Source organism: Neolamprologus multifasciatus, chromosome 1 (genome assembly GCF_963576455.1).
Source record: "Neolamprologus multifasciatus chromosome 1, fNeoMul1.2, whole genome shotgun sequence".
Classification (NCBI taxonomy): Eukaryota; Metazoa; Chordata; class Actinopteri; order Cichliformes; family Cichlidae; genus Neolamprologus; species Neolamprologus multifasciatus.
Genome location: NC_140439.1, coordinates 17,884,001 through 17,901,315, shown reverse-complemented (window position 1 = coordinate 17,901,315; position 17,315 = coordinate 17,884,001). Strand labels below are relative to the sequence as shown.

Here is a 17,315-nt window from a genome sequence, read left to right as displayed (position 1 = left end):
ACTCACTTCCCCCTCAGGAATTATTCCAACCGTATCTTCTCTGTGTGATAATCACAATCTCCATTTACCTCGATGAGGTTACAGCACAGACACTGTACCTTCATCTTATCTCACAGCTGTGCATTGCATGTGTGTGTGTTGTGTGTGGGGGCCACATTTTCCTCAGCAAGCCACTGTTTACATGACCAAAACAAATGTAGTAGTCATTTTGCTACAAAGCACTCCTTCAGTCTCTCGGTTTCAGGTCCGCAGTCAGGATCCAGGCACATGGTTGCCATTTACATACTAAACATAGCAAGGATGGTAAAATAGCATGGAATTTTTACTTGAGCCCTTGAGACAAAGCAGCTGAGCATTTATAAGCACCATATAGCCATGTAATACATGCTTTATAACATGTTGTTGTCTATTTGTAAACTGCAAGGGATAGTTGACATCATTTCAAGGGTTGATTTTAAAGCTTAAAAACAAAACATGATGTAGGAATTGTGAAAAAATATCAATGTTTATTTTAAATCTGCATGATTTAAAAATGCATTATAATGTGCAGAAAGGTAAATGTTTATATATACTAGTCCATCTGCTTAAATATGACACATTGTAAAAGCGCAGACATTGACAAAGAGCACAAACAACAACACGTTAAACTCTTGCAAACACTGTTGCCCACATTTATCACCTCACACACTTGATGGGGGGAGAAACTGACAGTGAGGAAAGCCCTCGATGATGATTGGCTACTAAGGCATGGGACAGCATATAGACCCTGATAAATGTGAAGTTTCATGGTCTCCCCTGACAAATCATCAAATGGCCAGGAACCTTTTGCAGACACACTCTATTGCTCCCACCCACACTAAATTTACAGAAGTCAAAAGTTCCTTTTTCATTTTACAGTTAAACAGTGGGCCTTGTTTATTTAATTTTATCTGATGCAGTTGAAAGGCCTGTTTGAGCAGTTAGTGTTATAAGCTTGTGCTATACAATAAGAGAGGGAGACATTTTTTGGTTTTCGTTGACTGAGAGGAAATTTTGAAACATTGTGCAATGGTGCCGCAAAAGTTTTGAAAGGTTGAGAGAGCATTTTACCAGCAAAGCATCTGAGAGTCGGTCCTGGATAAGAGGTATCCATGTTCCATCCATACAGAATGGAGAGCTATCTCATTCAGCCTGTAAGTATAATTTCTTTTATTACAAATATCTAAACTCTGAGGAGACTTTCTAGCTTTTGAAACTTAAACAGAGCTGACAGACTAGTTCTTTTTTACCGCAGGACTAAACAGAGAAACGCTCTTAAGAATGGATGACATACATTTTTAAAAAAAAATTAGATGAGTTAATGTGGTTTCTACTACAATTTGAATACAGGGCTTACAAACTCTAAGAGTGTATTATACGATCAGGTACATGAAATTGAAACTCAAAAGTTCTGAGAGTTTCAGAACTGTAGGACAAAGAAGAGAAAAGAAATCGTCATTATTGTAACATGACGATTTCATAACACTTGAAGCTAATTTAAATGTGTATACATTTACAGGCGACTTAAACGGGTGTTTAAAATGTTACAAATAATTTACAAATCCATTGGATAAAATGCAGATAAGGAATATATTTTCTGCATAGTCCACATACACCATTGACTTAAAGCTTTTCATTCATGATATATACATTTTGTTGTTGTTGCTTTTGTTGTTCCAGCAGCACACAGATGAAATTTACGACCCTGAGATCTACAGACATCAAATTCCAGAATATTCATATCCATATGTCCTAGATCCAGAAAGCCAGGCAGGTGAGTTTTACTTCAACGTTGATTTTTTCTAATCCTTTTACTGTTTAAAGAAATTAAATGTAAATTAATAATGAAAAAATGTTTGGATTGTGAAAATCCACTCAGTGATATTTAAATGTAAATAATTTTAAAATAAAAAACAAAGCATGGAGATTGTATTTAAAAATACTGATGTCATTAACTAAACTGTATTTTTAAATATATAAAAAGATTGATATTAAACATAATTTAGTCATCCTTCAAAAAACATTTTGGCCATGGCTTAATGTGGTAACGCAGACTTTTCTGGTTTGTTGTACATAAAAAGACTGCAGTGTGTGCAGCTGGAGCACACTGGAACACAGGAAACAGATGCCATTTCTTTTTTGCCACTATAACTACAGACATAGAACAACTTTCGCCCCATGGGGTTTTGTTAATATAAGAAAGGTGCTTTACTTTCTCTTGTAATCAACTGTTTTGAATGTTGCACTAAAACAAGTTGAAACTGGGCTGGCTGTGAAGGCATCACTTGTCATTTTGATGTGCTCTAACCTGGCGTCGAAAGATGTCAAATCTTTATCTACACCCAGAAATGTTTAAATTAATATATACCAATCAAGGTAATAGATATTAATTACTGTTGTAGTGCTAGAGTTGACGTGGGACATGTTTTTTTTAACTATTTTTGTTTATTAGTGATAAGACTGCACTTTGCATTTAAAATATTTGCATATTTGCAGTGTTAACACTTAAAAAAACTTGTACTTTTCAAGCTAGCTTATCTATCTTTTGTTTTTTTTTCTAACTAAATAAGTTTTAAAAATAAAACAACTAGGGAAAATTTGTAAAAAAGAAAATTGCAAATTAAAGACAGTCAGTGGCTGTGGTAATAGTGCTAGTGTGGCAACAAACAGGAAAGAGCTTCATGCTGAATTCTCTTTTATTCTCGTCATTTCACACTGTTGATGCAAACTCAGGCACTTTCAGAAAGCCAGTTTTTGCCAAGTCCACTTGTTGTTTGTTTAATTTCTTTAAATATCTCCAAATATGGATTTTCACAGAAATACATTGTGGCTTTTATTATGTCTCCACTGTCATTTGTGCATTTGTACAGACATTTTTCCGAGTTTAGATTTGTCTAAAAATCAGTCTGATTGGGTTTAATTTCTTTCCATTTTTTGTAATTTCACATGTTACAAATTCTGTGGTAGCAAAATAGTTATTACTGTACAAAAAGAAGAGAAAAGGTTGTGGCCATTATGCTGTTTTTCACCATCTCTATTTAGAACACTGGGACTACCATGCTCACCCTCATGTGCACCCTGCAGAGTTTGAAAACCTCCAAGAGAGCAACTTCACAGAGCTCCAGAATGTGCAGGCTCTCCACCCATCTGGGCTCTTACGACATGACACTCTACGATACGAAGCTGAAAACCTGCTTGATCCAAATCTTGCGGCTCATTCCCATGTGTTACAGCAACCAGTAAGTCCTCAAACCCACAAAACACAAGCAGTCATTAGTAGTCAGAGGCTAAAACGACAGTGATGCTGACAACTAAAGGGAATAATTAAGTACAAATGAAACTGTTAAAAAGCTGCCAGCAAGCTTTAAACTGTTGGTCTGCAGTGTGCATACTTTAAACTAAGGCTTTCAGTGCATCATCATCAACTCCTCTAAATGAGTTATTTGAAATCAAACATTTACCCACCAGTGAGTATGATAACACATTAAACTATGATGTTATTTTTTTTTATCTATTTAAAGCCACTGACATTTACACTATTCAACTGTGCAAGTATGAAGCATAACTATACTCTGCTCTCTGTGGTGGAGTGGAAAAAGCATTCACTAGAAACTGATATCTGTCAGCTGATTGACACATAAGCTGATTTTGCTACAGTGCACCATATATTTTTAGTTCTATGCAGACATCTTCAGAATCTACATATTTCGAGGTTGTTATTGAAATCACAGAGAAGATTTCGGGAGCTTGAGGCCCTTTAAGGTCCTGTTACAAAAATCAGGAAGTGAATCTTTTGAGTTACAAGAAACACTTTTATTTTAGTGCTTTTTTCTTCTTTCTTCCCAGTGTTAAAGGAAAAATTACTTTGAATAGGCTCTGTAGACTCAGCTAAACTCAAAGTCACATCTGCATGCTTCAAACCTCCAGTTATGAACCAGTGAACTAGAACAGAGATCTCTGGTTTTGGAAAACAGTACGTCTAACCGCTTCAGCGTCGTCAGTTTCAAACCCCATACTTTTGTTGCCTACCTCAGTATGAACTTGTGTTATGCAAGCGTGTGCGTGTGTGCCTGTTTTCTTGTATATTCACATGTTTCAAAGGAGAAAAACCCCACAAAGATTCTACATACAATCTTCAGCACATGTGAGATCATGTGCATCACAATAAAAAGGACTTGCTTTGATGAAGATCACAGACTTTCCCCAAATCTTACCATGTATGTACCATGTATAGTGACATTTTTGGCTACATGCAAAGTTCATGTTCCCTATTTTAGGTGATGTTAAGTCCAGAGATGTCATAACAATAAACATTTCACTCAGTAGTGTGAAGACGTAAAGTCCTGAAACACGCAGATACAGCTGACGTGTAGCATAAAAGCATAAGGGATTTTTCATGTTGTAAAACATATTTTGATTAACCTTAAACTTCACCAAAATACTCACCTCATAAAGAGCAACTTGTGCTTTTGCTGTTAGCAATCACACAAAAAAACCCTCACAGAGCATGTGTGCCTATAGGTCACATGACGGTTTTCACTTGTTAGCGAGTGAAATTTCCCTTTTAAAAAAACATCTGCCATTTTTTACAAGATGAAAATGCTTGTGTGCTTGGAAAAAAAAGAGACAGAGTGAGATAAGGTGTTGATACAGAAATTTAAATGTAACTGGAAAGTACAATGTGAAAACCACTGTTCACACATGGAAATTCACATGTAGGTATCCGTACCGACCGTTGCCTCAAAAGATGCTATGAATACATTGACAGCTATTGCCTGTCACACGCACAGGAGCATCCACACATCACAGCTCATGCAGAGAGAAACTTTGTTTTACGCTTTCACTTGCAGTGAGAACATCTTAGTGGAAACCCACACTTCACTGTACGTGTTTGATATAAAGTACAGTACAACAGCACCCAACGACCATAGCGAATAGCTGTGCAATGAATTATACTTTTGCCAAGCTTATACATCGGCATTGTGAAGAGGACGATTCTACTGTTGCAGTGAAATGCTATACTGTTAAAAGTGTAATATGTTGTGGTCTTGCAGCACTACCCACTCAGGACCTCAGTTTTCATACTTATGGTAGAGCTGTCGGATGGCTTTAGATTTCACGGGCGTTTCTGATAAAGTGGTCACAGAGTGCATTTTAGAGTGGCACCATCATCTCTGTCTGCACTTTATATTAGTATCGTAGTTTAAAACTTTCCAAAAGTCTTTAGCTGTCAAACATGATGGCTTAAAAATGACATTATAACTAAACCCATGCACACATACATACATGAAATAGATAAATAGATGCATACATACTTAAATAAATAAAACATGTGAAACTGTGTCTGAAAAAACAAGATAAGGGCTAAATACCATACTTGAAAAAATGTTACATTGCAAGGAAAATTTCTTTTCTCAATTAAAACGGCAGACCTCTTAGGAAATGAAGTACAGCTACAAATACAAATTAAAAGATGGATTACATCATTAAGTTCTGTAGCCCTTGGTAGTTGGATTGGGCCACTCTGAACATGGCAGTATCTAAATGTCACATTTAGTTACAGCGGAGTTTAGTTGAACTGCTTTACAAACTGCTCTTTATTGCATCAGCTTGTAGAAAGTACTGTACTGTATACTTTTTTTTTTTTACCAATAAATGCTAAGTGCAATTTTGCGTTCTTTAGCCATCTTTGGTGCTAATCATTGTTTAATATCATTCACAAGAAGAAGCTCTTTTCTATAAAATGATACATCATTATTTCATTATTATTATTGTTTCACTTCAACTAAGGGGAAACCTGGAGATGAAAAGAATTTAATAGATAGTCTACAAGTTAAACCATTGCAAACATTTTATTTAAAACTAACTTTGATTTGTATGCTACAGGTAACGTTCTTCCCTCGGACCTTGTATCCACCGCATATATCCCAGCGCAGCTCTGATGAAGAGGACCATGGGGCACGAAGTCCGCCACTGGAGGTGTCTGATGAGGAGTGCTTGAGAGATCGAGTTTCTTATATCCCAACAGGAGAGCTGGGTAAGGAACTAGATTTTCTGTACTCAGTCTGTGCCAGTTAGCATGGATACTTTAGGAAGCACCAACTGTTCTGCCCATGTTCACATTCATAGTCTCACTCTTAAGATTCTCAGGTCGTTGTATATCTAGGAGTTCTACGTCAATACTCTTTCTTTAGGTTCTTGAGTCCTGGAAACTAAAGGAACTTTCTATAATATCTGATCTGTATAAACACCATGTGGACGTGGTCCAAAGCCGGTTCGGTTATTTTTAAAAATCCTTTTCTGTTATATCTACTTTGCTTTATTCTATGAAGAATGTGTTGACCAAGACAAGGGGCATGTTCATTTGTTGCGTTTTAGGTCATGCATGAATCAGAGGTGCTTCAAGAGTCTCTGTCTGACTTACAGATGAGTTTTCCTTTCTGTGCACTTGGGTAGTGGACATTTGTCAATAAGACATGTCAGCTTTGTGTTCTGCTGACAACTTAAATTGCGCTTTTAGGATCAGCTACACGTTGCACAACAACTGCTGGTCTTGCATCTTCTCCGGAAATTGGCCACAAAAAGACAGGGAGGTTTTTTTTCTGTTATGAATTATCATGAATTTGGTCTCCAAGAATGGAATTCAGTTCAACTCATTCACCCGTCCACCAAGCCTGTCACAGCTGTCACTAGGCAAGAGGTGGGGTACTCTGAAAACAGGTCAGTTCAGTTCAGTTTGGTTAATAGCAAAAGTTGCTGTCTCTCTACACTGGATTTTGGAAAACATGCAGTCTGTAGAGTGGGAAAGCTTGCTACCTCGCTGGCCTTCTAATGAGGTATCTACAGAGATCTGTCAGTCTTTGGGGCATTTTTTTCTGCTGTGACCAAGTTCTGTATAAAAGTGGTAGACAGCAGCATGTTTGTTGAATAGGCATTTTTTCCAACACAGCAGGATTGACTCACACACCAGAGTCAGAGTCTCAGTGTCAGTGGACGTTCTGGATCATGTCCAACTCCTTTCACAGTTGACCATTGTTCTCTGGCTTAACCATAAGTAGTGTGCACTTCCTCTTTTATATTATTTAGGATGTGACAGAACCTGAGTAGTGTCTGGTGCCCAGTGTCAGTAGTACCTGTAGTAAAGTGGCTTATGCTTTATGCAGTGTTTTGTTTTGGGGATTTTTTTTCTTTTAAACCAAGCACTGAGGTGAGGATTTCAGTGGAAGTGCATATGCGTCATACTAAACTGGTACCATGTAAAATGCTCTCCCCCCCCCCCCCCCATCGGCTTTACAGAGTTCCTTTAGTTTTGGATTATGTATGAGTGGAAGTGAAAGGAGAAAAAAAACAAAACGCCATATTTCTCTGACTATAGAGACATTTTGTCCAAGGAGTAAATAGTTTGGTTGCATGTGTAATTGTCACCTACACTCCCGATCAGGTGGCTGTAAATAGAACTCTTTTAAACTATAAATTAGATTTTTATTTAATTATTTTGTTAACAAATTAGTCACAATAATCTTATATCTTATATAAGATTTTTAAATGTCTCAAAAAAACTACAGCATGACAATATTAGAAAAAGATATGTGTTGTGTTCCCATTTAACATATAGCATAAACAGTGTCTTTATCTTGCTTTTGATGTGTACAGGAGTCAGTTGTCCTCAGTTTTGTTGTATGGCTACAGGCAGCCATGTGTAAAGTGTTATAAATTAACGAACGACCTCCTGCATCATTAATGTGAGATCTAAGCATTGGTTAACCTACTTCAGATACAGTTAACTGTGCGTCAAGCTAGGTATATTTCATTACAACAGAATGATTGTGTAAAAAATATGATGAATCATGGACGGTTATATCTGCAGGAAAAACATTTTCCATTGCTTCTAAGAACTTAAAAGCGTTTTAGTGCAAAGTCATTGCAGTGTCCTGTACGCTGTGTAACGTTGACGCACATAAAACAGATATTGTAAAATCAACTACTGCTCTGCTGAAACAATTTTAGTTCTAATTTTCTCAGTGACTGATCTTTGACTTTGTGTAATTTGTATAAAGTTATACATTTCTTTATTTAATCTTTTATGATTTATATTCACATATATATATAAAAGATTTTCTAATCTGTAAGTAAAACAAAAAATTTATAATATGTCACTTCTAATGATGCAACTCTCTTGTTTCCAAAGGTAATAAAAAGAAGATCCGCTTGTACCAGTTTCTGTTGGACCTTTTAAGGAACGGCGACATGAAGGACAGTATCTGGTGGGTGGACAGAGATAAAGGGACATTCCAGTTTTCTTCCAAACACAAGGAGGCTCTCGCACACCGCTGGGGAATCCAGAAGGGAAACCGCAAGAAAATGACCTACCAGAAGATGGCTCGTGCTCTGCGCAACTATGGCAAAACCGGAGAGGTGAAAAAGATCAAAAAGAAGCTGACGTACCAGTTTAGTGATGAGGTGCTGGGCAAGAGTCATCTAGACAGAAAAGCATACATATAGGCAGGAGGAATGCTCAAATACTAGCACTGAATAATGAAAAGTATAGATTTAATCAGTCTTCCTGATGAGTACTGCTGCACAGTGTGACCGGGTCTTTGAAGGTACTAGTAAATGCAGCATAAAGCTATGGACCACAATCTTCCTTCTAAGACATGCTGGGGGACCGTTTAATAAGTACAGAAGAATCACCATAGAAAGCTCAGTTTGGCTTGTCTGTCTGAAATATTTGGAAGACAAAATACTCCAAATGATCACAATGAAAATAAAGTCAGGGCCGAACACGATTATGTGTAACACGCTGTTTGTAAATGTGTATAGAGATTTGTGAATGAGTACTTTTGAAAAGCTGTTATTGCTGGTGTTCCTTGTTGAGGTGGCCAGAGTTGGAAGTGAAAGTCATGTGATACCATGGTTTAGAGAGACCTTTGATACACACACCTAACAGACAAAGTCGATATCAGGAACTAGAAAGAATTCCTGATTACAACTACCCTTGGGCCATTTTAGTCAAAATAGCTTTAAAGTGTGCAGTTTATTACCGATTAAAGTTTATTTCAAGCTTAAAGTAATACAGTTTAATGACTTTAGCTCAGTCTCTCAAAAACTGCAGGCAAGTCTTGTCTGACGCCTAACTCTTGTGAATGAAATACAGACAAACAACATGTACAAAACAACCATAAAGTTGAACTTCACCTCTGAAACCACAAAACCACTACCAGCCACGGGGAACAATCATCTAGGATCAGCAAACTCTACAACATCATTTTCAAACACATTCATAAATCTTTGTTCTTAATTTTTCTTGTAGAATTTCTTTTTTGTCATTTTGGTTTATTGTGTCTTTTTGATAGAAAGTATAATAGTTTTCCTGTGTACGCAACAGAAATATGAAAAAAAAATACATAGTTTTTACATTAAGACTTTAAATCCATGGGTAACCAGATTGACTGCTTCTTTTCAAACGTACCAAAGTCAGTCAGATGAACTTAATGATAAACATTGCTTTTCTGAAATGTAAAAGCAAGCTGGGATTATTGTTTTTCAGGTATTTGGAATCTGGAGCAATGAGTTCCAGCAGGTTACGTCTGCTTTTGTTTTGTAGCTTCATATTAAATGTACAAGCAGCAGCTGTATGACTCTTTTCTTCGAACTCCTGGTATGAGAGGGATTTGACTTGTTCGCTGCCTGTTTAAAAGCATTAAGGAAAAGAAACAGAGCCCTCTCTTGGGTGGGGTGGATGTAGGCATGTTGACATCCCCTATGCAGTTTTAAGTGGGGGCGCACACATATATGGTAGACGTTTATATTCTGTTTGGAAACATCTGATATATTTTCAAAACTAAATTCTGCTTCATGTCATTCAACCACAGCAATGACATTCAACTTCTTTGTCATGTTGAACATGTACAAGTTCTCTTGTAATGTTTTTACTACTGTTTGTATATATTTAAACTGGATTTTTTTAAAAATATATTTAAAACAGAATATTAGGTTTCATATCATGGTTTAGAAGACCGTATATGAAACGCTGTATGTTACAATTACAAATCGCATGTACAAAGTTAATAAATTGTCTGTCACCTTATCTGTATTGTGCTTCTTGCAAAGATAATTGTGATGTGATTTGGGCAAACACTGGAGATAAAACACAAAGAAGAAGAAACACAAAGTCTATATAAAGTTGAATTGTGTTAGACACACAGATTAAGTGACATCTCTCATTACAACTGAAAAGATAATCGTTCAACTATGAGGAACTATGAGGTTAATATGGGGCTGGGGAGGTGAAGTCACTTGTCACCAAGTACTTATATCTGCCTGTGTGTACTGACACACCGCAGCCACCAGTTCCCCTGTTCATAGAGGGTATAAAGAACCCACTATGTTGAAAGTTACACAACTACAACTTTTATGTTATATTATTGAGTGGGAAATGCAGTCTTGTTTATTTGTTCTCTATTTGTTTTTCATTTTCTAGAATAAAACATTTTTTAGCAAAATGTCTAAAGAAGACCTAAGAAATGCTCACTGACTTCTCCGTTTCCACACACATCCTTTTTTAACTGAGAAAATAGGAACTAAATTTATCTGTCATGTCAGAATCAAGTATGTCAAAGGCAAATTTTGTCATAGATAGATGCTCCTGTATGTGAAATAGTAACATATGTAATGTGTTACTGAGGGTAGCAGATTTAAATATGTATAATGTGTGAAATTAGATATTTAGAAACTGTGTTTTATGGCATATTGTATTGACCTTGTACTGTTGAAGCTTCATCGTGGGCCAGAGAAAAACACTTTGAGAGTTATTTTTCATTTAAAGTGCTCAGCATCTGTGTGTTGGTCTCACAGTTGCCTTCTAGTTACGATGGCCACGAGTCTTTGGCTTTATGGGAGTAGCCAAACTGCAACATTTACTACTGTAATCTGCAATATGTAAATATAAAGTTACCACAGCACCTGGTGTCTCAAGAGCCAACAGCTCCCCACAATGGCTGAGCTATAATTAATATCAATAACAAGTAGGCGTTAAAATGTCCTTCAGTCAAATACAGTAATTTAGAGCTCATGCAAGAGAAAGAGAACTGTGTACATGAGATGCATAAAAGCACCAGATTAGAGTATAGTATAGTACAATATAGTTAGTGTAACATAGTATAAACCTTTTGTAGACACAAATCCCTTTGGGGTGCATCAGGAAGGGCATCTGGTGTGAAAACGTTGCCAAATCAAACATGCAGAGCTACACGATGTGGCAACCCTTGTGAATAAGCGATGGTAGCTTTAGTATAGCATAGACAAAAAAGAGAGGGTCTGTTAGGAGGTAACAAGAGAGAACGAAAGGCAGAAGTGTGGAGTAACATTTAATTTCAGGTCTGTGGCTGTCAAAGAGAGAGCTGGCTGATTCACAAAATCATGGGTTTGAGGCATGCCACACAGGCTGGATGTCAGTAAGAAGAGAAAGAGGACTTCTGAAGCTGGATGAAGCGGTAGAGAGTGTCCCCGGGGGGAGAGAGTGGTGATTGGAGCAGACTCCAAAGTTCATGAAAGTGAAGATAACAGAAAGGATTAGGAAGTGTTAGGTTTGTATGATACTGAAGAGAGAAATGCAGAACGATAGATAGTAGTGGATTTTGTGAAAAGGATGGAAAAGGCTGTGGTGAAAAGTCTAAGGAGCTTGGAAAGCTTGGTGAAAATGTGCTTCAAGAAGAGGAGGAGCATGGGGTAACATATAAGAATGGAGGTGAAAAGAATAGGTACATGAAACTATTCAAAGGAGGATGTTAGCAAAGAAAAAGTGAGATAATCTGAGACACGAGCACAGGGAGGGTATAGATACAGCAAAAACTGAGTTGAAAAGGAAAAGGCTAATTGTGAATTGTATGTAAGGCTGAACACTAAAGAAGAAGAAGATTAGAGAGGAAGTGTGCTGATGCCAGTTTTCAAGATGATAATAATAATAATAATGGATTGGAATTATATAGCACTTTTCAAGGCACCCAAAGCGCTTTACAATGCCACTATTCATTCACTCTCGCACTCACACACTGGTGGAAGCAAGCTACGGTTGTAGCCACAGCTGCCCTGGGGCAGGCTGACAGAAGCGAGGCTGCCATATCGCGCCATCAGCCCCTCTCGCTAACACCAGGAGGCAGTAGGGTAAAGTGTCTTGCCCAAGGACACAACGACCAGGACAGAGAGCCCAGGGATCGAACCGGCGACCTTCCGGTTACAGATACGCTTCCCAACCCCCTGAGCCACGGTCATCCTAAATGATGTACAGAACTGTAGTAACTGCACAGGGATAAAGTTGAAGAGCCATATCATAAAGATGTAGGAAAGAGTTAGTTTAAGAAGAGAGATGATGATCAGTGAGCAGCAGCATGGCTTAATGCTGAGAAAGAGAAGTATAGATGTGATGTTTACTTTGAGAGTGTTGATGAAGAAGTATAGAAATGGTCAGACGGAGCATCACTGAATGAATCTGCAGAAAGCATGCAGTAGGAAAGAGTAAGTGAGTGGCAAGAGAGGAACTGTAGTACTGCATGAGGAAGTCAGGGGTGGCAGAAAAGTATGTGAGGGTGGTGCAGGGCACCATGGGGATAGTGAGTCAGTAGTGAGGTGTGTAGTAAGAGTGACAGATGGGTTCAAGGTGTGGGTGGAGTTACATTACTGAACTATGATGTTTGCAGTTGAGATTTTGATCTGTAGTGGGAGTAGGGTACAGGTGGAAGAGAACCTGGGCAGGTGGAGGTATGCTGTGGAGAAAAGAGGAATGAATGTTTGTAGAAGCAGGACAGGGAGAAAGGTGTAACAGCAACGTTTCGAGGGGTAGAATTATGGTATGATGTATGTGGCATTAACAAAAAGGAGGCAGAGCTGAAGATTTTCATTGAGAGTGACGGGAACAGACAGGATTAGAAATAAGTACATCAGAGGGACAGTTCAGGGTGAGCAGTTTAGAGATGAAGTTAAAGAGACAAGGCTTTGATGGAGGGATAGTGAATATATTCAACACGGCATGTTGAAGATGGAGCTGAAAAGAGGAAGAACACAGTGAAGATTCATGGGTGTAGTTAAGGAGAACATGTTAAGGAGGAAGATGCTAGAGATAGAGTGAAATTGAGGCAGATGATCCACCTTGTTGGCCCCTAAAGGGATCAAGCAACTTTGTATTTGCTCGACAACCTCATGGCTCAGTTGCTGCCAAAAACAACAAGATTGTTATGAATGTGTGTCCAAGACACAGACCAGTTAAAGACCTTGTCCATTAAAAACAAACAAACAAACTAGAGTTTGTCTCTCTATTTGTAGTTTTAACTCTTAGACATACAGGCTAACAGGAGGCAGAACAGATGTGGGGAGAGCAGACTTTTTTTGGAATCAAAGTGCTAAATATAAACTGCTGTGTTACATCTCTTCCCCTCCCTCTCAAGGCCTATCATTCAGCAGAGGTGCTGGAGGAAAGGATGGTTGAAATATAGCCCTTGGTCAGACGTGACTGGTGACAGGCGGTGGGCTGGGAAGTGGGGGCTGGGTCACTGCTGGAATGGGCTGTAGGAGTGGAGTGGTGTCTGCGGACACTGGCTTAGGACTAGCAAAAATGGCACAAGAGGTGGGATGGTTCATAGAAGGAGGGGAGGCATTTTTGGAAAGAGGCCCACTATTAAAGGCAGGGGGTGTTGAGACAGACAGCAGACTGTTTGGGAGCAAAGAGTCACACAATTTGAAGAGAGGAGATTGATCAGGATGCCAGAGCCAGTCAAAAAACCAAGTAAGTGGACATATTCGACTACCTTAGCAAACAAAGATGGAGCAATTTATTTCTCAACTTATTTAATGTTCCTACTGTTCTGCCACATGCCTGCTTTGAGCAAACTAATCCATGAATCAAAAAGTTTGCCATACATATGAGTTCTCTTAATAACTGTAAACTTTTAGATACACTCTTTATTGTGATATTACCATGTTCTACCTTAATATCTAGTCAGAAGAACAACAATATGGCAAGACATGTGTAAAAAGTACATGTGAGAAAAAGCTGAGATGGGCCACACCCCTCTTAAGCAATGAACCACAACCAAACTGCCTGCCTAATACCTGCATATCATTTTCGTTATAGACGGTGACACAGCCTTTGTTTTTTGTTCATAGTGTTTTTATATGAAAAGTTTTTTAAACAGACTTAAAACATCATTTTAAATATAAAGCTTATTTATGCCCATGCAATGACTGTAACCTGTGTAACTGAGAAATGACATTTGGAAAACATAAAGAAAATGTAGCTCTTCCTTTTCATGATTATTAAATGAAAGGTGGTTCAATATGTTCACTTTGTACAGCTTAAAGATGTGTAATGCAGTTGACCAGGTAAAGTAGCAGTATTCTTCTTCTATCCCCTCAAATTTAAATATATTCCATGGCTTATTAAGGTGCCACAAGTGCCTTTATTAAAATGCTTTATCAGCCATCATGTAGCCAGGAGCGAAGAATCAGAACCCACTACATTCGTGTGCATGCAGTTGTTGTTTCTCATCAGAAAACACTTTGAACTTGAAGCCCTTTTTGGTCACGTCAGTAGCTCACTTACACATCCCGCGGCGCAGGTGGAAACATCGTCTGATGTGAAATCGACACTGTCACATTTCCAGCATCACTGCATTCACAAAATGATTCACTGATCCAAAAATGCCCCGCAGGATTCCAACTTGACAAATGACTTTCCACAGTTTTCTTTGCGCTCTTGAGTGGGAAATGAATGGCCGTTTGAGGAGCGAGAAGCCTGACATGTCACATATCCGATGACAAAGAGTGCAGCCCAAATGGCCAAGCTTGTGTGCGTGTGTTAAGACCTTTAGTGTCAAGGATTTGTTCAGGACAAATTGTCTTGAGCCCAAAACATTACTGACAATTACTATCAGTACAGTGCGGTCAGTAAGATTGTTTTCAGTCAAACATTTAAAGACAAGAATAAATACAGCAACAACATTAAGAAAAGCTGTAATAATATATAAATGAACACATTTGGCTGCAGGAGGTGCATTCAGCTCAATCCTAACACTAATCACTCGTTAATGTGATTGAATTAAACAGAGATTAAACTGTAAATGCCAACATTTAACCCGGTCCTCGTGAGATTCAGCTGAAATAATTTGCTAAACATATGCAAAAATAAGGTGAAATTAGGTTTAAAAGACCACTAATCAGCTTTACAATTACTAAAATTCTCTAAAAATAAAACTCAGGGGAGTACAGATGATTGACAACATGACAAGAAGGGCACATTATTCTTCCTCTCCCTTTAAAGTCACAAAAATAGCATTCAGCTAATCCCTCAACTATGATACCTGCAACCCCTGTTGCAGCTTAAGCCTGCCAGCCTCATTTATTAGTCCAGTACATATGCATCCTATATTTAAACGCATACTTGCGGGGCCATCTGTTAACATGTGGAGGGCTTTTTTTTTTCTTTTTTTGGTTTGTGTGTGGTTTGGTGAGGACTCGCTGAAGACTGTCCGCCTGCATTACGCCAGCACAAAGTGTGCGATTCATAACCGTTAAACCATTAAACATGTCAGTCAGTCGTGTCAGTCACGCTCACTGTTTTTAGGCTTCTTGTAAAGACGACAAGCACTTAAGAGTTGCTGAAGAAATGTTTTCAGTCTTTCAGATTAAAAGTGTTTAGCTTGTACACATACAGTACAGCACTGTTAATGCTTGTTCACGTTCCAGAATGTGCTCCAGAATTCATTTTTTGTCTTCTAACTTGATGTTTGTGCTCTGACAGGATCTGTGTGGAGTGGCAAAAGGCAAATTTATTGGTTTTCAGTTAGCCCCACCCAGTGTGCTGTGAACTGTACAACATTTTTCATCCTGGGCAGCCATGCTGAGCTCATGACTCTTCTAGCTTTGGTGACATATTCATACTTATTGTTGCCCCCATATGTCTTTTTCTTTCTTCAGGATTTCTTCGGGCATGATCTTTGTTTTTTGAGCAGAGAGAAATTACCCAGATGAAAAAAAGTTTAAATAATGTCAAATTTCACAGATATTTGTCATTTAGTGTTTTTACAGCATGATCAAATTCTAATCACCGAATGCTCGGTGAGATGATGGTATCTGTGTTCATTGCTGGCCTGGCAGCATATGAGCTTTAAAGAAAGAAAGTTAAATTGACACATCAAAGGTTTGCTTTTAATTTCCAATCCACCCTCCCCAGTTTCAGCATTTGCCAGGAAACCAAAGACTCAGGAGGCAGAAGAGGGGTCCTCTGTGATCTTTGAGGCAGAGACCGAAAAGCCAGACGCTAAAGTAAAGTGGCAGTGCAACTCAAAGGACATTGCCAGTGACAGCAAATACATTATTGCAGCTGACGGGAACAAGCACTCGCTCACTATAAAAGTTATTACCAAAGAAGACGCCAGTGTCTACGCAGTGATCGCTGGGGGCTCAAAGGTCAAATTTGAATTGAAGGTGGTGTCTCAACCAGGTGGGAGATTGCGATGCTGCTGCTGTGCATTTGAGGTCTCTGTGTGCTCACCTACGGGCTGTAATGTCATCACTGCGCACAAAGCAAAATGGAGCACTCGATGCAGAAAACCACTGAAGCAGTAAATAGTTGACACACTGCATGCACTTGATGTTTCTGCACATTCTGACAGCACCCTCTGACAGCTACTCAAAACCAGATCTTTGAAACAGCTCTGTATGCTGTGCATTTGAGAGATGTTTGCTTTAAAAGGATCAGTTTGACATTTTGGGAAATGCATCATTTCTTTTCCTGTCGAGAATTAAGTTAGAAGATTGACGAAACTCTCGTATTTGACAGCTAGATTCAAGGTTATAGTCAACAGACAGCTGGCTTAGCATATAACTCATACTGTATTAAGGGCAGCTACCTTGACTCGGTCCAAAGATTAAAAAAAAACATCAGACCACCTGTGCATGAAAGGGCACCTCTATAGCTCACTGTGAAGTTGACTGTGTCGAACTTCGTCCAGACCTTTTTTAAAAAGAGACATCTATAAAGGTTTAGACCCTCCGAAGTGGCCAATTGTTATGTGGTTAAATATGTTTTGTAGTTGTGCATACAAACTTAGGAGAGGCATTCTTATGGTGCTAGAGTAATCAACTTAAAAACATTTGGTTTTATGTTCTGTTGGATTTCAGTAACCCTGCTGCCCCCGTCCCTGCTGGAATCACAAGGTGATCAGTTGTTGGCTCATTAGAACAAATCTATGACATTCAAGCCTGGTTCCCTGAACGGAAAGCTCTGTATTAAGGGACTTTAAAAG

The 17,315-nt window shown here is 38.5% G+C and overlaps 2 protein-coding genes across 6 annotated transcripts in view; both read left to right on the top strand.

Moving 5' to 3' along the window:
• Nucleotides 1-772: 772 nt before the first annotated feature.
• Nucleotides 773-9,385, top strand: spi1b (Spi-1 proto-oncogene b). 4 transcript variants are annotated; one of them, XM_085153693.1, is made up of 5 exons: nucleotides 773-1,172; nucleotides 1,702-1,792; nucleotides 3,103-3,257; nucleotides 5,905-6,055; nucleotides 8,207-9,385. In XM_085153693.1, the coding sequence occupies exons 1-5, from the start codon at nucleotides 1,131-1,133 to the stop codon at nucleotides 8,518-8,520; spliced, it is 753 nt and encodes a 250-aa protein (XP_085009819.1). In that variant the 5' UTR covers nucleotides 773-1,130; the 3' UTR covers nucleotides 8,521-9,385. The 4 variants fall into 4 exon arrangements, with proteins under 4 accessions (XP_085009819.1, XP_085009809.1, XP_085009799.1 ...); XM_085153683.1 differs by having other exon boundaries at nucleotides 778-1,172; nucleotides 1,699-1,792; XM_085153673.1 differs by having other exon boundaries at nucleotides 782-1,172; nucleotides 3,061-3,257.
• A 4,237-nt stretch (nucleotides 9,386-13,622) lies between these two features.
• mybpc3 (myosin binding protein C3) overlaps nucleotides 13,623-17,315 on the top strand; it is a 33,659-nt gene continuing 29,966 nt past the window's right edge. Inside the window, exons 1-2 of one of the 2 annotated variants that reach the window (XM_085153705.1) lie at nucleotides 13,623-13,795; nucleotides 16,241-16,510. In XM_085153705.1, the coding sequence (XP_085009831.1) occupies nucleotides 13,771-13,795; nucleotides 16,241-16,510 (295 nt within the window). In that variant the 5' untranslated portion in view covers nucleotides 13,623-13,770. The remainder of the gene's footprint in view (nucleotides 13,796-16,240; nucleotides 16,511-17,315) is intronic. The other variant, XM_085153710.1, reaches the window with a different exon arrangement.